This window comes from Panthera uncia, chromosome A2 (genome assembly GCF_023721935.1).
Source record: "Panthera uncia isolate 11264 chromosome A2, Puncia_PCG_1.0, whole genome shotgun sequence".
Classification (NCBI taxonomy): Eukaryota; Metazoa; Chordata; class Mammalia; order Carnivora; family Felidae; genus Panthera; species Panthera uncia.
Genome location: NC_064816.1, coordinates 13,641,993 through 13,660,885, shown reverse-complemented (window position 1 = coordinate 13,660,885; position 18,893 = coordinate 13,641,993). Strand labels below are relative to the sequence as shown.

The 18,893-nt window shown below is 51.1% G+C and overlaps 2 protein-coding genes across 3 annotated transcripts in view; both read left to right on the top strand.

Moving 5' to 3' along the window:
• Positions 1-332: 332 nt before the first annotated feature.
• On the top strand, positions 333-3,428 carry LPAR2 (lysophosphatidic acid receptor 2). The gene is made up of 3 exons (XM_049642540.1): positions 333-516; positions 1,555-2,296; positions 3,025-3,428. The coding sequence occupies exons 2-3, from the start codon at positions 1,555-1,557 to the stop codon at positions 3,336-3,338; spliced, it is 1,056 nt and encodes a 351-aa protein (XP_049498497.1). The 5' UTR covers positions 333-516; the 3' UTR covers positions 3,339-3,428.
• A 3,228-nt stretch (positions 3,429-6,656) lies between these two features.
• Positions 6,657-18,893, top strand: part of PBX4 (PBX homeobox 4) — a 43,722-nt gene continuing 31,485 nt past the window's right edge. Inside the window, exon 1 of one of the 2 annotated variants that reach the window (XM_049642537.1) lies at positions 6,657-7,039. In XM_049642537.1, the coding sequence (XP_049498494.1) occupies positions 6,888-7,039 (152 nt within the window). In that variant the 5' untranslated portion in view covers positions 6,657-6,887. Of the gene's footprint in view, positions 7,040-10,446; positions 10,624-18,893 lie in introns of those variants that run through there. The other variant, XM_049642538.1, reaches the window with a different exon arrangement.

Here is an 18,893-nt window from a genome sequence, read left to right as displayed (position 1 = left end):
AGCGGGCGGGGTGGCCGGGTGGGGGCGCGGACCCTGAGACCACCCGGAGCTGCGCCCAGGCTGCGCGAGGTCACTGCGGTAATTCTCGTGATTTGAGTGACTCAGCCCCCGGAAGGCTCGAAACTGCGTGCGTGTGGGGTGCGCGAGGACGGGGGCGGGGGTCCCGCGCCGGAAGTGGAGAGGGGCGACCGAGAGGCCGTGAGGCCTGGAGGAAATGAGGGGGCGGAGGGGGGGCTGAGGTTCCGGGAGACCTTGTCCGTACCGCAGCCGCCGGGCTCCCCCAGGTGGCAGAGACGGGGCGGGGTTCCCCCAGGTGGCGAGGGCGGGGCGCTGCGCCAAGGCAGGGGCGGGACCCCGCCTCCCGTGCTCTTTTGGCTGCCCGCGCCCAGCGCACTCGGACGCTCCTCCGCTCCCCGCCGCTCCTCCGCTCCCCGCCGCGGTCACCAGGCTATGGGGCTGGGGCCCGCCCCGACCCCCGGGGAGGCCGCCCCTACTGCGGCGTGACGGGCGGCCCAGGTGAGGCGGGTACTGACGGTGGTAGGTGGGCGCGGGTCCCAGGTAGGGCGCGGCACGTGCCTGCGGGGCCCGGGCCCGCCCCTTGTCCCCCTCCTCTCCTCTTCCCCAGCTCCTCCTCTAGCCTGGGGGCGTCGGGAGGCCCGGCCGGCTGCAGCGTCCCTGACCGCCCCCTTTGTCCGCGAGGGTGCCAGGGTCCTCCGACCCACTCAGAAAGGCCCGATGCCCCGCCCGCTTCGGGAGCGCTCGCGCGCAAAGCCCGCCGCCCAGCTAACTTCTGGGGCGGCCTCGCTGTCCAACTCTGATAGACCTGGTCACCTCCAAGCTCTCGCACGGACAGCGGTGACCCCACCCTGCGCACACACGTCCCCTGCGCTCTGCTCCCTTCGATGATCCCAGCACCAAACCCTCCCTCACTTACTTTCACAGCTCACGCCCCCTTTGTTCCTCCCTCCCCCCATCCCTAGTACAGGTTGGCCGCGCTTGGGCAGATGATTTCTTGTTGGGTTTTTATTTGTTTGGCTTATTTTGCTTCTTTATTTGATTTTTTTTATTAAAAAAATTTTTTTTTAATGTTTATTTGTTTTGGGAGAGGGGCAGAGAGAGAGAGATACAGACTCTGAAGCAGGCTCCAGGCTCTGAGCTGTCAGCACAGAGCCCTACTCCGGGCTGGAAGCCACAAACCACAAGATCATGACCTGAGCCAAAAGCAGGCGTTTAACGGACTGGGCCACCCAGGCGCCCCTTATTTTTCTCCTTTAGATTAAAAAAGAAAAAAAAAAAAGCCAGCCATTTGATTTGGGAGATATCTTTGTAAGCGTCTTAGTAGTCAATAAGCAACCGCTGCCCATCCCCCTGCACTCCCACCGTGTAGCTTGCTTTTCCAGGTTACCCTGGTCTCCACCACGGCCACTTTACCCTGAGGCATCTGACTTTGAGACCCTTGCCCTTCCTGTCCTGACCCTCCCCTCTGGCCGCTGCTCCTTCCTGCATCCTTCCAACAAATGCCACCTGCGCTGACCTCTCCCTCTGTGCCCCCAGATGGTCGGCATGGGCCAGTGCTACTACAATGAGACCATCGGCTTCTTCTACAACAACAGTGGCAAGGAGCTCAGCTCCCACTGGCGGCCCAAGGATGTAGTTGTGGTGGCTCTGGGGCTGACCGTCAGCGTGCTGGTGCTGCTGACCAACCTGCTGGTGATCGCGGCCATCGCCTCCAACCGCCGCTTCCACCAGCCCATTTACTACCTGCTGGGCAACCTGGCTGCAGCTGACCTCTTTGCCGGTGTGGCCTACCTCTTCCTCATGTTCCACACGGGCCCTCGCACTGCGCGGCTCTCGGTGGAGGGCTGGTTTGTGCGGCAGGGCCTGCTGGACACGAGCCTGACGGCGTCAGTGGCCACGCTGCTGGCCATCGCTGTGGAGCGGCACCGCAGTGTGATGGCCGTGCAGCTGCACAGCCGCCTGCCCCATGGCCGAGTCGTCATGCTCATCGTGGGGGTGTGGGTGGCCGCGCTGGGCCTGGGGCTGCTGCCCGCCCACTTCTGGCACTGCCTCTGTGCCCTGGACCGCTGCTCACGCATGGCCCCCCTGCTCAGCCGTTCCTACCTGGCCGTCTGGGCCCTGTCCAGCCTGCTTGTCTTCCTGCTCATGGTGGCTGTCTACACCCGCATTTTCTTCTATGTGAGGCGGAGGGTGCAGCGCATGGCAGAACATGTCAGCTGCCACCCTCGCTACCGAGAGACCACACTCAGCCTGGTCAAGACCGTTGTCATCATTCTGGGTGAGTGAGTGCCCTCAGCTGGCCCAGGGTTGCAGGACCCCTGCTTCCCCCACCCAACTCCCACGAGACAGGGGAGGGGAGGATTTGGGTGGGGAATGTTCTCCAAGGAGGTGACATCTGAGCAGAGACCTGAAAGCTGGGGAAGGGAAGAGTTCCAGGCAGAGGGGACAGAAGGTGAGAGCCCCGCAGGACTGGGCCAGTGTCTCCAAAGAGGAGGCCGGTGTGGCTGGAGAGAAGCAAGAGAGAAGGTCAGCATCGCCTCGAAGGGCACAGGCAAGAGTCAGATTTTGTTCTGAGTTCTGGGGGAAGAAGCCCTTAAGAGTTCTTAGCAGGGAGGAACGGGATCAGTCTGGCTGTTGAGTAGTCTGAGTGGGGGAGGCGGCAAGGTGTATCCCGGGAGGATACACCCCCATACCCCAAGATCAAAGAGTGCCTCTTCCCTACGATCCCCTCCCTCCCCGCCCCAAGTAACTGGCCTGTCCCACAGTGACCTCCTTTTCCCCACAGAACCAGCCTCCATGTAGAAATGCCCAGCACCCTATCTACCGCGTACCGGTTAGGAAAGGTATCCCTCTGGCAGACAGATCAGAGAACCGTGTCCGGCCGCTCGTGCCCTGCAACAGTGGCCGTTGTCTGAGCTCCAGAGACCCCTCCAGCCCTGAGCTCTAAGCTGTGGGTGCCAGGCCCCCTGCTAGCCGGCTCTGCTTACCTCAGGCTCCATCCTGCAGGGGCGTTCGTGGTCTGCTGGACGCCGGGCCAGGTGGTGCTGCTTCTGGACGGTCTGGACTGCAAGTCCTGCGATGTTCTGGCTGTGGAGAAGTATTTCCTCCTCTTGGCTGAGGCCAACTCACTGGTCAATGCCGTGGTGTACTCGTGCCGAGATGCTGAGATGCGCCGCACCTTCCGCCGCCTCCTCTGCTGTCTGTGCCTTCGCCGGTCCACGCACGAGTCTGCCCGCTACGCACCCTCCACCCGAACGGGTGCCAGCACTCGCATCGTGCTTCCTGAGAATGGCCATCCCCTGATGGACTCCACCCTTTAGCCAACCTGGGACTTCACTGGGGTGCCGCAGATGCCAGATCGTAGCCCCTGACCACTCGTGGACGCACCTGGCTCTACCCCATCTGCAGGACAGACTTAAAGGCAGACCCCCAGTCTGCCGTGGCACAGCTCCACTGCCAGTCTCCCCCAGGCACACAGCTCTGCCTGCTCCGGGGGCCTGGGGGTATGGGGTCACCTCTAAATGCCCAGGAGAAAAGTCAGATGGGGTTCAGGAATCTGCTAATTAATCATCTCAGGTTTTGGGGGTTTTAACTGACATTTTCTATTTTTACCACACATCCCTGGTAAACCCTGTGGACTGCTTCCTTGTCTGTGGTGATGTGGGTGTCAAAGATGGGAGAGATGAGGCCACCCCGCCCAGTGAGACAGGGTGACACGGACCGTGGACGCACCATCTGCCTGAAGCTGATTCTTTAGGGGCGCAGACTGAGGGGTGCTGAGTGTGATCTGGGAAAAGGTTTGTGGCCCCTTGCAGCCTCTGGGGTCTTGTCTGTCCGTTATTAGAATCGAGGGGGTCTGTGGGAGAGAGCATGATATAAGGAGTAAGTCTTTCCACTGAGGTCTCCAGAGCATTTTCTATCATCAACTCAGAGAGTCCCGTCTCTGAGTCCCAGAATTGTCCGCCTCAGCTAAGGCTAGGCTGGGATCTCCTCAGCCCCGTTCTCTTTCATCTCTGATCTCTGCACGGCTGTTACTCTCTCTTTTTTAAGTAATCTCTACATCCAACATGGGGCTCAAACTCACAACCCCAAGATCAGGAATCGCGTGTTCTACCGACTGAGCCAGCCAGGTGCCGCACTCCATTTCTCTTGTTGGAGGTCTTACACCCATTCTCTTTGCCTCGGTCTCCTCTGCCTGTTCCCCTGCCTCGAACTTACCTCCCCCCCCCAAACTGTCTCTGTCCTCTGGAGCCCACAGTGGTCTCTGGCCTGTGTGAACCCTCTTTCTCCTGCCTGCCCTTTCGTCTGAGTCCAGGTTATTAATAGTCAGCTGTGTCCATCCCCTTCCCTGCCCCCCGACCAAGGGGAGTAGGGTCCATGGAGCAGGATGCAGGATTTTAGAGTTGCCATTTCCCAGGCTCCTCTGATGTGCCTGGCACTCTGATAAGCACTGTAGTTGCGTTATTTAATCATCACTTGCATCTTGTGGTGCACGTATGACACTTACTTTCACAGGACAGGAGCTCAGAGGGGTTGCCATCTGGCCTGTGGTTGCATAGCTTCAAAAGACACAGAGATGAATCAAGGGACTAGAGAGGCACCTGGGGAAAGGGCTTTGGATTCCCCACAGAGTCAAGAGTTGGTCACAACCTCAGCTTGGTTTTCCTCATCTCACCCCACAGCCCCCCAAGGCTCAGACATGCCATGATGAGCCCCCTCTCAGGTGCTCATAAAGGCACCCTGCTAGGTACAGTGTAGACCAGAATCTGGATTCTCTGCTTCCGCTTAAGGGGGGGCAGGGGGATACAAGGTTATAGCCTCTTAAGGTTCACATGCTAAATAAAAGCCTCCCGTTGGAGGCCAAATTCTTCAATCACTAAAGCACACGTTGCTGAAGAACCAAAAACATCTAGGTCCCTTCTTCACTGAATGGGGCTGGGTTTCCCTTTGGGAAAACTCCCCCTGCCCTAAGACAGCTCTGTGGGGCGGCCAGAATGAACCGGGATGCTGGATACTTCAGGATCCGAGGTGGGCAGCATGTCTTCTAGGGCCTGAGGCCTGAAATCTCCAGAGATGATGACCCTCCCACCATATGCCTGGGCACAGGCCCATGAAAGGCAGCCCTTGCCTCTGCGGGACTCCAGGCCCATTGGACAGACATGTCACTTTAGGTGCCAAAGCCACTTCCTATGGGGCTGGGGACCCCAAGTGGCCTCCCAAAGGCAGTTTTAAGTTTCACTTGCTCTGAGCTGGCCGCTCTCGCGCTAGTATCCTCCGGGCTCTAACCCCCACTCCTCTGGTCTCCTTTGGCATCTTGTCCCATCGATTTTTCCCTCTTCTGTAGGTGTCTCCGCCATGCAAGTTTTGGTCCCTAAAGCTTTCAACCCCGCGCCCCCACTGTTCTCTGAAAGACACCGAAATCGCACACGACTTTGAGATTTCACGTACAGGGCAACAGCTGTTCCCCTGACAACAGTCATGGTCGCCACAACTTCCTCTTACTGGGGCCAAGTGGCAGGTTTCCTCAAGCGGGGAGCTTTCAAAGGGGTTCCTCACATCCCGCATCACTCATTTCCATTCCCTGCCGTCCTCTTTGGAGTCCTCCGAGCCAGTCACACCAGATGGGGTGACTGTGTTTCCTCTCCAGCGGCAAGGGGAAGACGGGCCTTGCCCTGAAGGGTTTCCGGAGAGACTGAGGACCCTTGAGGAGCCTGCGTCTCGAATCTGTCCTCAGAGAAAACGGGCGCCAGCAGGTCCTGTGACTTTGGAGGAGTGATTCGCGTCCAGTCTGTTGCTTTTCTCTCACACGATGAGCCTTCTCTGGCGCTGTGAGGTCTGATGGTTTGAAACAAAAGACCTGTGGACATCCACTCTTACTTGGGGTGGGTACACCTCAGAGCAGACCCTCAGGAAGCGTCCTTCGGTAGCTCAGTGACCGCGTGCTAGGGTTTTGGAGGCCCAGACCGGAGTAGATGGAGAGAGTGACTCAACGGGCGATCACTCGTCAGCCAGACCTTGAAGAGAGAATTGATTTCTGCAGCCGAGACAATCACTCACTTCAAGCCTTCCAGCCACCATCACCACACACAACTGCACCCCGCGTGGAAGGCTCTAGAGGGAAGCGCCGGGAGGGAGGCCAGGAGCCCTAGTGCCCGTCTGACGGGGGCGAGACTCAGGGGACCATTAGGGGACTGGGTGTTAGGGCTTCTGGAGATGAATGGTGAGTGTTGGCGAGGATCTGCGAATCACAGGGATTTCTGAGAAGGAAGGGGTGGCCTGAAGAGTGGGGTACTCTGAGGAGGGCGGGGGGGTGGGGTGTCTGGGACACGGGGGCCACTGAGGAAGAGTGGGGACCGTTGAGGAGTGGAGGCTCTGGTGGGGAGTAGAGGGCGTGAGGAGGTAGCGGGGATGGTCTCTGAGGAGACTTGACGGTCTCTTGAGGAAAAATGCTGGAGCTCTCTGAGGGAGGTGCGGGGGCTCTGAGGAGACATGAGGGGCCCCAAGAAAGATTAAGGTCTCTAAGCAGGAGTCGTTCTGAGCAGGTGAGGGAGGCCGACATGGGGGGGCGGGGGAGCCTCTGAAGCAGAGCGAAGCAGTGGTCGCCCTTCCTCGGCCAGGAGGAGCGTGAGGCTGGGAAGAGCCGTTGCCTCGGCAACTCCCCACGGAGTCCCGGGCGGTTGCGAGGGGCAGTTAGGGGCGTGTCTGTGGGCGGTGCGCGGCGGCCTGGCTGGCGGCGGTTGGCTGGCGGCGGCGGCGAGGGGTGGGGCCTGGGCGAGCGCGCGCCCGGTGCGCGCGGGTGGCGGTGGTTGGCTGCGGCGCTTTCGTGAGCGGGCCCGCTCCTCCTCGGCGCCTCCCCGGTCCCGCCGCCCATGGACTCCCCGCCGAGCCCGCAGCGCCCCGCGCCGCCTCTCCCGGCCCTGCGCCGCCCGCCGCCCGGGCCCCCACCAGGCCCCGACACAGGCGAGGTCCTGCAGCAGATCATGGCCATCACCGACCAGAGCCTGGAGGAGGCGCAGGCCAGGTGCTGCGCGGGCTCGACGGGGGCCTGGGCCGCCCAAAGTCGCGGGAGTGAAGGGGGCGGGCCGCGGGGCCAGGGCCAAGTTGACAGGGGGCCTGAGGAGTGAGGACGGTGCACAGTGAGAGCTTGGGGTGCATCTCTGGGCGGGGAGCTGGGAGGGGAGATGTGGGGGCCCAGGGAGGACTGAAAGCGGGGCGGGGGGGGGGGTTCTGAGGCCGAAGGGATTTATGAGGTTAAAATGCGACGGACTGAAAGGCTTACGGGGTTAAGCAGCAGGTGATGGGTTTTAGGAGCTTGTCCTGGGGCGAGAGGGATGGGTTTAAGGGGAGTCTGTGGATGGGGAGGTATATGGTGAAAAGCAGTTTTGGGGTTTATGGAATGTAAAGGGTTAAGAGGGGAGCTGGGGGGTGTAAGGGCCGAGAGATGGACAGCTAAATGGATGCATTCGTGGGGTTTACGAGGTAGGAAGTTGTGAAGGCAGATAAACGGAGAGTGGGTTGTGGGCAGTGGGACGCAGGTTGCAAGTGATGGGGGTGACTTGGTGCGGGAACCATCCGGAAAAAAAGGATGGTGGGGGAGCTGGGTGGAGGGATGGCGGTTCCCCCGTTTTTTTTTTTTAATTTTTTTTTCAACGTTTTTTATTTATTTTTGGGACAGAGAGAGAGACAGAGCATGAACGGGGGAGGGGCAGAGAGAGAGGGAGACACAGAATCAGAAACAGGCTCCAGGTTCCGAGCCATCAGCCCAGAGCCTGACGCGGGGCTCGAACTCACGGACCGCGAGATCGTGACCTGGCTGAAGTCGGACGCTTAACCGACTGCGCCACCCAGGCGCCCCATTTTTTTTTTTTTTTAAATTTTTTTTTCAACGTTTTTTATTTATTTTTGGGACAGAGAGAGAGACAGAGCATGAACGGGGGAGGGGCAGAGAGAGAGGGAGACACAGAATCAGAAACAGGCCCCCGTTTTATTAAATCAGCAAAGTTTTATTAGACACTTAACTATGTGTGGGACACCCAGCTGGGTGCTGACGTAGCCCTTGCTCTCAAGCTCATAGTTTGAGGAAGAGAAAGTGAGTAGCAAAAACTAAGTCCACCTTGTGAGGGGAACTCTACGAAAAGGGACGGCATCCTGTGCAAAGTCAGGTGTAGAGGACACAGCACTTTCAGAGGGCTCAAGGTGAGAAAGAGCTGGAAGAAAACGCAGCCAGAGACTGAAAGTCCTGGGTTCAGTTCGGAGAGAGGTTGGAACCAGATCGCACGCGGCCTGCACGTCTCAGGAAGGAGTTTGGATTTCCTTTCAGTTGCAGCGGGAAAAATCACAGCGGGTTTAAGACCACCTGCCCTACTTCCCTCCACCCACCGCTTGTCAGCCAGTGAGGAGTGGTAGCATCTGCTTCACAAGGCAGCCCCCGTTGTGTTTGGGGCCTTCTCAAGTTATTAGAAAATAGGAAAGACTGAAGTCCTTTTGGAGGATGAGGCCTCGTTGAATGGGGCCTATTCTTTGGGGTGAAGGGTGGTCCCTGAGGATGGGGCCAGGGTCTGGCGGTATGGACTGTGTAGTCAGTAGAGCCGCGTAGTGAGGAGGGGTTATGCCAAAGCCAAGTGAACAGCAGCCACGGGAAGGAGGAGGCGAAGAAAAGGTGGATATGGCATGCATCGTTCGTCAGACTTTGTCTCCTTTGCTTCTTGTGGATCGTCCACGCTCTGCAGGTTCATAGCCTCTATCTGGAAAGTTAAGAGTGTTCTCCCCCACCTCCCTATGTTCATTCTGCTTTGGGGGGCATTGTGCTAGGTGCTGGCGAAACCAAGATGGCTAAGACCTTCTCTGCCCCATCAGAGCTCATTGAGAAGTAGGGTGTGTGGGAGACTAATTATAAATCGTTGTCGTAATGGGTGTGCACTGAATAGAGGTGATCCCCGACACCTGGAAAAAAAGAGCTGGGCCAGGAGAGGGTGCCCTTGTGTGATCCCCTGTCTGCTAGGCTAGTCTGAGGGCAGAGGCTTTGTCATATTTTCCTGTGTATTCCCAGGACTGTGCACAATGAGCATATAGTAAAGTTTGTGACACTTAAGATTCTGGAAAGCTCAGGAGGGGGAAATGGGCTCTTCACACCCAAGGAACCACAGAGGCAGTGCTTTGGGTGTTTGTGGAGCTCCCTGAGTTCCTTCTCTTCTAGGTAGGGAGCTGCTTAAGGAGTGAACTCTGCTCAGGTGTGGCCTTCCTCAAGCATCTGTCACCCCATCACAGCCCCATGGCTGCTGGTTTTTTGTTGTGTTTTGTTTTTCTTATAGCAATCCAGACTTCCCCTAGATAGGCTTTGGAATGGCGTGCAATCAGCCACCTCTTCCTTGCTATTCTTTTTTTTTTTCTTTCAAGTTTATTTATTTTGAGAGAGAGTGCAAGTGAGAGAGGGGCAGAGAGAGAGGAAGACAGAATCCCAAGCAGGCTCTGCACTCATGAAACCATGAGGTCATGACCTGAACCCAAACCAACAGTCTGACACTTAACCAACTGAGTGACCCAGGCACCCCTCTTCCTTGGTATCCTTTTTTTTTTTTTTTTAATTTTTAAATGCTTTTTAAATTTATAGATTTGTTTTTGAGAGAGAGAGAGAGACAGACGTGAGTGGGGGAGGAGCAGAGAAAGAGAGGGAGACACAGCATCTGAAGGAGGCTCCAGGCTCTGAGCGGTCAGCACAGAGCCGGACGCGGGGCTTGAAGCCATGAACTGGGAAATTATGACCTGAGCTGAAGTCAGATGTTTTACTGACTGAGCCACCCAGGCACCCCGTTCCTTGCTAATCTTGAAGGCAGCTTTTTTTTTTTTTTTTCTTTTAAGACTAGCAAATTGAATAGTGAGGCATTATCCATGCATGACAACTTGATTGTTGCGTAAGTGGTTCCTGGCTTCTTTTTGAGGTAAAAAGGCCCCTGGGGCTTTTCTTTTGAGACTTGGTAGCTTCAGATCTGCCCCCCGTTTCTTTGGATGCAGCCTTTACCTGAATTCACCCAAGTCATTTAAAAGTCACTCAACTCCAGACACAGTCTTCAGTCCGCAAGTGCACTGTTAGTTCTTCTCTGGAGCAAACAACTTGGGTGGGTCTTTTCCTCATAGTAAACTCTGCAGCCTGGTAGATGACCAACTCAAGAGGGGAAACAGATCTTGTCTGTCCTGATCAGGCAACTGGGTGAGGCTTTTGCAAGTCTCTCTGACCCTGCCCTCTCTCAGTACCCCTGCTGACCCCTTCATAGGCCCTGGAGTCAGTTTAGCTCAACTGTCTAGCAAGAAAGAATTTTTCATCTCAGATGTGAGGCCCTTTCAAACTATCTGGTCACCACAAATGTGTTTTGTTCTTGTTTTAATTTTTTTTTTTTTTAACATTTATTCATTTTTGAGACAGACTGAGTGTGAGCAGGGGAGGGGCAAAGAGAGAGGGAGACACAGAATCCGAAGCAGGCTGCAGGCTCCAGGCTCCAAGCTGTCAGCCCAGAGCCCGATGTGGGGCTCGAACCCACGAGCCATGAGATCGTGACCTAAGCTGAAATCGGATGCTTAATCGACTCAGCCACGCAAGGTGCCCCACAGGTGTGTTTAAAGAGGGAAAGCACACCTACTCTCCTTAAACCTTCATTATTCAAAGGCAGCTGCAAATGCTTGTGCGTTGTTCATTTTGTCATTGTAGCTGAATAGTCTTAGAATAGTGAACTGTGTATTGTTCTTCCTCTGGGCTACACAGATAGTGGAGTGTGGGGACTTTGGAATATACTGTCTTAGTTTAGATTGAGCCTGAGTCAACTGGGTACTTTCTACTACGTGAGGGATAACCAGTCTTCTTGAATGATCTTCTGACCTTCAGCTATATTCTAAGCTCTTCCTCGAGAAGGGGCAGTTCTGCATTTTCTGATTTGGAACTGTTTACTGATGATGTCCTCCTTTCTTTCTTTCTTTCTTTCTTGTTAAGATTTTGTTTTTATTTAAAATTTTTTTTTTAAGTTTATTCCTCTTTGAGAGAGACAGAGCGTGAACAGGGGAGGGGCGGAGAGAGAGAGGGAGACACGGAATCCGAAGCAGGATCCCTAGCAGACTGAGCTGTCAGCACAGAGCCCAACGCCGGGCTTGAAGTCACGAGTCGTGAGATCATGACCCGAGCCGAAGTTGGACGCTTAAGTGACTGAGCCACCCAGGCGCCCCTTAAGATTTTATTTTTAAGTAATCTCTATACCCACCATGGGACTTGAACTCACAACTCTGAGATCAAGAGTCACATGCTCTACCGACTGAGCCAGCCAGGTGCCCCTTTTTTTGTATGAAACCAGTAAGGTAGAAAATTTTATCTCATTTGCCAAGGTTTGTCTGAGTATTTTGTCTTTTTTTTTTTTTTTTTAAGTTTATTTATTTTGAGAAAGAGAGCATGAGCAGGGAGAGGGGCAGAGAGAGAGAGAGAGAGAGAATCCCAAGCAGACTCTGCACTGTCAGCACGGAGCCCGAAATGAGGCTCTCTCCCATGAATTGTGGGATCATGACCTGAGCGGAAATTGAGTCAGACACTTAACCTACTGAGCCACCCAGGCACTCTGACTATTTTGCTCTATCATGCATAGCCTTGTTTTTTTATAACAATAAATTTTACAACATTTTACAGTTTCTACATAGGTTATTTCATTTGCTTCTATGACTACCTTTATGAGGGGTTTATGAGGGTTATTATGAGGGCTCTTTTGTCAAGACTGTCAGGCTCCAAAATTCTTCCCTCCTCCCAGGGTCTTTACCCAGTGTTTGAGTCATAAAAATCTGTTGCAAGCTCTGGGCCCTCTCCCACTCCCCACTCCCACCGGTTTGTTCAGGCACCATACCCTCGGGGATCCTCAGGACTCAGAGCCAGGAAGCTGCCTCTTATCAAAGGCTGATCGACTCCTTTTTTATCTAGTAGTGAGATTTCTAAGAAATTAGTATGAAAACTCTAGAGCCGAGGGGTTAATTTTGGAAACCTGATGGAGAAAGGAAGCAGAATGGTCACAGTGTCATCTGGAGATTCATTCTCCAGGAGCACCTGGGTGGCTCAGACAGTTAAGCATCCAACTCTTGATTTCAGCTCAGGTCATGATCTCACAGTTCATGGGTTCGAGCCCCGCATCAGGCTCTGTGCTGACAGTGCAGAACCTGCTTGGGATTCTCTCTCCCTCTCTTGTTCCTGCCCCACTTGTGCTCTCTCTCTCTCTCAAAATAAATTAAAAAAAAATGTTACTGGAAATTCATGCTCCATACCTGATGTTCTGGGAGAGGCAGCTGAAGAGGACTGGCCTTCAAGTCGTTCTGCGTGAATTGTGTTATGTGTTGCTGGATTGGCGGGTTTGGCTGCAGTGGTCACTTCTTGACCCTTTGCTTGTAGGTACACACTGACTCCCCAGATAGCTGTACCAGTCAATGTGGTAGTCACTCACTATGTGTCTTTTATTTTTATTTTTTATTAAAAAAACTTTTTTTAATGTTTATTTATTTTTGAGAGAGAGAGAGACGGAGACAGAGTGCGAGCAGGCGAGGGGCAGAGAGAGAGAGAGAGAGAGAGACAGACAGACAGACACAGAATCTGAAGCAGGCTCCAGGCTCTGAGCTGTCAGCGCAGAGCCCTATGCGGGGCTCGACCCCACAAACCGTGAGATCATGACCTGAGTCAAAGTCGGATGCTCAGACGCTCAACCGACTGAGCCACCCAGGCGCCCCTCTATGTGTCTTTTTATATTAAAATGAATTACAGTTAAATAAAATTAAACAGTCTCTCAGTCGCACTAGCTACATTTCAAGTGCTCAGTAGCTACATGTAACGAGTGGCTACCATATGAGGACAGATAGAAAACATTTCCAGAATTGCAGAAAATACTGGATAGTGGTGCTTTAGAGCAGTTCTTCCCAGGCTGGACATGGAGAAAATTTCTGTGGGAATCTTATTGCAATGGAAGTCCTAATGTAGCAGGTCCCAATGGAGCCCAAGAGTCCACATTTCTAACAAGCTCCCAAGGGTGCCAGTGCATTGGATCCCAAACCACACTTGGAGAGGTCGGGCTCTCAAGAGTGGAGATAATAGTGTCCCATTTATTCCTATTTTCATGAATCAGTTTACATAGTAGTTGGTTAATCTGACAAATGAATTTATTTTGGAGCCTAAGTTGTGTTGGTGGGCATAATGGATTTTAAATTAATCACAAGGGTCACATATTAGCATTGTTTTGCCTACTTAATATGGAAAGAACATTCAAAATGAACAGATAAAATTCAGGAAATAGTTGATTTTTTTTTTTCTTCTTAATGAAAATCTTGGCTTGGGGCCATAACACCCTGTTGTTTCAGGGTCTGTTTACATTTTCAGCCTAAGGAAATCAGGTTGTGGAAGTTCCAGGGTGGTTTCTGTATTTCCTTTATAGTGTCTATAAAACCACAGCCCAGGGGTGCCTGGGTGACTCAGTTAGTTAAGTGTCCAACTTCGGCTCAGGTCACGATCTCACGGTTTGTGAGTTTGAGCCCTGCATTGGACTCTGTGCTGACAGTTCAGAGCTTGGAGCCTGCTTCAGATTCTGTGTCTCCCTCTCTCTGACCCTCCCCTGCTCACACTCTGTCTCTCTCTCAAAAATAAACATTAAAAAAATTAAAAACAAAAAACCACAGCCCAGATTTGTGTTTGTAGAACTTGAGTGTAATAGCAAGTGACTGCTGGGGGATGGGAATAGGTTCTTAGGGCAAAAACCCTTTATATATAGTGAATAAAGATATGATGGAGAATGGTCACTGTTGTATTTGTTTAGAAGCAGGCAATTTGGTATATGGGGTGATGTATTTGAAACTATAAAGATCACATTTAGAAGTTGGCTTTTAGGCAACATAACAGGTACTACTCCAATTAAAGACCTTCATAATTTTTCTTAGGAAAAGATTTCTCTGAATTTTTTCTTTTTTAAAGTTTATTTTGAGACAGAGAGAATGGGTGGGGGAGGGGCGGAGAGAGATGGGGGACAGAGGATCCCTAGCAGACTCTGCTGTCAGCACAGAGCCCAATGTGAGGCTCAAACTCACAAACCATGAGATCAAGACCTGAGCCGAAGTTGGACGCTTAACCGACAGAGCCACCCAGGCACCCCTCTCTGAATTTTTTCTTTTATTTGGTTTTTATGTTTTTAATGTTTATTTATTTTTGAGAAAGAGAGAGACAGAGACAGCGCGCCATCGGAGGAGGGGCAGAGAGAGAGGGAGACACAGAATCTGAAGCACGCTCTAGGCTCTGATCTATCAGCACAGAACTCCATACGGGGCTCGAACTCACTAACCATGAGATTGTGACCTGAGCTGAAGTCATATGCTTACTGACTGAGCCACCAGGTGCCCCATATATATTTTTTTTAATATTTATTTTTTTGAGAGAGAGACAGAGGGCAAGTGGGGGAGGAGCAGAAAGAGAGGGAGGCACAGAGACAGACAGAGACAGAGACAGAGGGCGAGTCGGGGAGAGGCAGAAAGAGAGGGAGACACAGAATCTGAAGCAGGCTCCAGGCTCTGAGCGGTCAGCACGAAGCCTGACACAGGGCTCGAACCCACAAACCATGAGATCATGACCTGAACCGAAGTCAGATGCTTAACCAACTAAGCCATCCAGGTGCCCTGAATTTTTTAATTTGACTTTTACATATACGACATGCTAGATATTTTCTGCTAGTTGAAATATGTATGACTTTCTTAATTCCTCCGGTATTTCTGCAGATTGACATTGCCTATAATATGGAATAAATTTTAGTTGTTAAATAAAAAGAGATGATCTATGGGGCGCCTGGGTGGCTCAGTCGGTTAAGCGTCCAACTTCAGCTCAGGTCACGATCTTGCGGTCCATGGGTTCAAGCCCCGCATCAGGCTCTGGGCTGATGGCTCAGAGCCTGGAGCCTGCTTCTGATTCTGTGTCTCCCTCTCTCTCTGCCCCTCCCCCATTCATGCTCTGTCTCTCTCTGTCTCAAAAATAAATAAAAAAACATTAAAAAAAAAAGATCTAATTTTGACTATCTTTAGAACTTACACAAGTGGCAAAGCATAAACTGTCAACTGAATGGTGTGCCCCTTTTCTAAAGATCTATGTCCCTGTATTTAGTATTCTAGTTCTGGAATGCATGTCAGTGAGCATTTGGTTTTCAGCATGCCTGTTCAAAGCATGTGGGGAGTCAGAGGAGGAATTTATGGTTTGGAATTTCCCAAAGCTAGATAGTGTTAGCCAGATGGGATCTACTTGTCCAAACCTGGGAAGTAGAATTTCAGAGTTGAAGTTTTTCTTTTCATCAATCTTAAGGTTCATTAGATCCCACCCACTTAGTGACAGCACTCTCTTCTTAGCCTGCTTGTAGGTTTTAGCTTTGCTCTTAGGATTAACATGCTTAGCTTGGCTTGGTCTAGTGCCAAAGGAAAGTCTTGCTGTCTTTGGAGTACTTTCCCTAAGAGTTGAATTTTGTTGGTTTAAAAAAAATTTTTTTTTAACGTTTTATTTGTTTTTGAGACAGAGAGAGACAGAGCATGAACGGGGGAGGGGCAGAGAGAGAGGGAGACACAGAATCGGAAGCAGGCTCCAGGCTCTGAGCCATCAGCCCAGAGCCCGACGCGGGGCTCGAACTCAGGGACCGCGAGATCGTGACCTGAGCCGAAGTCGGACGCCCAACCGACTGAGCCACCCAGGTGCCCCGAATTTTGTTGGTTTTAAAACAATTTCCTAAAAGCTATCTAAAATCTAGGGTCACAGCAAAATCCCTTTTGAAGTGGTTTTATTAAGTAAAGCAACATGCAGAATATTTTAGAAAAGTTTCACAGGGGCACCTGGGTGGATCAGTTGGTTAAGCGTCTAATTTTGGCTGGGGTCATGATCTCATGGTTCATGAGTTCAAGCCCTGTGTCAGGCTCTGGGCTGACACCTGAGAGCCTGGAGCCTACTTGAGATTCTGTGTCTCCCTCTCTCTCTGCCTCTCCCCCACTCATGTTCTCTCTCTCTCTCTCTCTCTCCCCCTCAAAAATAAATAAAGGTTAAAATTTTTTAAAAATAAATAAAGGGAATGGAGCAGGGGAGGAGTAAGGAATCCAGGATGGGACAGGCCACCCATCAGAGTCTTGCACGTAAAAGAGGAGTAGGACTTCCCCAAGTACAGAGGAGGGAGAGGGTCAAAGAGAAGCTGGTGAAGAGCCTTGAATGCCTTGCTAAGGGGCTAGAATTTATTAAAGCAGGCAGTGAGAAGTCACACCACCTTTTTGAGCAGGGGAGAGACCAGAAGTTGTGGTTTTGAGTAAGAAATTTAGCAGTAGTATTGATTATAACCAGTCCAGGGACAAATTAAGAAATAAGGACATTATAATGAGCTTTTCACAGACTTAAATTTATTCATTTTAAAGGTCATTCCTTTATTCAAGTTCTGCAGATTGTTTTCTTGTGTCATGTGAAAGAATTCCGCCCCCCCTTTTTTAGTGCCAAAACTAGCTCCTGATCCAAGGTTTCATTTTGCTAAATTACTGTAATAATTTCCATGGTTGACCTTGGATATCCATATATAATCTCAACCCCGACTCATCTAACCATTTTTGGTTTTTTGCTTTTGTGTTTGCTTTTAGAGTGACCTTTACCAGTGATTGATGGCTTCCGTTAATGGATTGATTTTTCCCAATTTCACTGTTACAGAGAACCTTATTTTGAAATGCTGGCCTCTGAGTCCTGGGCTGCTGTTCCTTCCTGGAACTTGGGACCCTCTGTGAATTTCTAGGCTTTCCATCGAAGTTCTATTAAGAATTCATGTCTTCTAATTTAAAAAAAAAAAAAATTAATGTTTATTTATTTTTGAGAGAGCGTGCGAGCGGGAGAGTGGCAGAGAGAGAGGAAGACACAGAATCCGAAGCGGGCTTCAGGCTCTGAGCTGTCAGCACAGAGCCCTACGTGGGGCTCAAACTCACGAACTGTGAGATCATGACTTGAGCCGAAGTTGGATGCTGAACCAACTGAGCCACCCATGTACCCCATCATGTCTTCTAATTTTTGTTCTGTACCTAGGTCTGTCTCTGGGAGGTACATAATATTGTTGACTGTTTTTGTCAGCTGAACAAATCTTTCTAGAAATGAGAATAATTAAGGAGATCTGATTCCATCTTTGGTTAAGGCATTAGAATCATTATTGCTCTCAGGGAAGATTTTTCAAGAAGTATCCTGTTCTATGAAGAAGAATATATCTCAGTATATCTTTAAATCTCAATAAATCTTTAAATTCCCTGGTAATTTAAAATGATACCTTGTTAAGGAAAGTAGATTGTTCCATAATTTGGAAAAGTAAAAGTAAGTTCCAGCTAAAATTAGGAGCTATAATATACTGGTAGTAGAATCCAGAATGTGGCTTATGTTCTTTTCATTTCCATGTTCCTTTCTCCTGATATAGTGACCAGCATATAGTTGTTCCAAAGTCCTATAAATATTGAATAAATGAGGTTAGAGAGGATAAACCTCTGTGCTTTCATTTTCTGGAGTGATTCTTATATGACTCAGTTTTGCTATAGATTTCTTAGCATTGGTTTTAAAAGGATATTCACAGTGTTGCTTTGTTTTAATTTAGTTTAGAAAGAGCCTCAAAAGTATCTTTACTTATTTTTTTAACATTTATTCATTTTTTTTTTTGAGAGAGAGAGAGACAGGGTGGGGGAGGGGCAGAGAGAGAGGGAGGCACAGAATCTGAAGCAGGGTCCAGGCTGTCAGCACAGAGCCTGATGCAGGGCTTGATCCCACAAACCATGAGATCATGACCTGAGTCGAAGTCAGATGCTTAACTGACTGAGCCACCCAGGCGCCCCCCTAGTGGTAATTTTTAAAGGATTTTTGAAGTTTATTTATTTATTTTGAGAGAGAGAAGGCAAGTGAGTCAGGGAGGAGCAGAGAGAGAGAGACGGAGATAGAGAGTCTCAAGCAGGCTCTGTGCTGTCAGCACAGACCCCAGTGCGAGGCTTGAACTCACGAACTGTGAGATCATGACCTGAGCTGAAGTCAGATACTTAACCAACTGAGCCACCCAGGTGCCTCCTCTCTTTTTTTTAAAGAATTTTTTAAAAGTAAGCCTAGCGGTTTGAAACAACATAACATTTGCGATCTCAGTTTCCATGGGTCAGGAATCTGGGCACAGCTGAGCTGGGACCTCTGCTCAGGGTCTCCCAAGGCTATAGTCAAGATGCTGGCTGGGCTGTGGTCCTATCTGGAGCTTAGGGTTCTCTTCCATCTTGTGGGATTGTTGGCAGAGTTCAGTTCCTTGCAGTTATGGGACTGAGGTTCCTGTTCTCTTGCTAGCTGACAGCTGGGGCTACCTGTAGTTCTGCCACCAGCTCTCACCACATGGCAGCTGGCTTCAGGGCCCACAGGTGATGCTGTCTAGTCTGCTTAGATGGAGCTGTAGATAATGTAACATAAGCATGGGAAAGACTGTCTCATCATCTTTGCCACTTTGCAAGTCACAGGTTCTGCCCGAACAAGGAAAGAGGATTATACTCATTGGGAGTCACCTTCAGAATGTCCATCACATAAGTTCATCCCCTTTGGTAATGCTGTGAATGTGCTGGACTGTCCCCACTTTATTTACATCGTCATTGATGGTTTGCTGTCAGCTGCTTGATCACCTCTAGGCCAAGATCATGCCCAAAGCTTAGACATTTGTTTACTTTTCATAATAAACCACAAAAACTCCTGTGAAATACTTTGAGTGCATTATAGGTACTTTAGGGGTGCCTGCCTGGGTGGCTCAGTCAGTTGAGCCGTCTGACTTTGGCTCAGGTCATGATCTTGTGGTTCATGAGTTCAAGCCCCACGTTGGGGGTAC

What these genes read in the sequence shown, in the direction of transcription:
- LPAR2 (XM_049642540.1), top strand. Translation starts at nt 1,555, where the DNA reads ATGGTCGGCATGGGCCAGTGCTACTACAATGAGACCATCGGCTTCTTC. An exon ending in GACCGTTGTCATCATTCTGG is followed by an intron (nt 2,297 to 3,024) that starts GTGAGTGAGTGC and finishes TCCATCCTGCAG; the next exon opens with GGGCGTTCGTGGTCTGCTGG.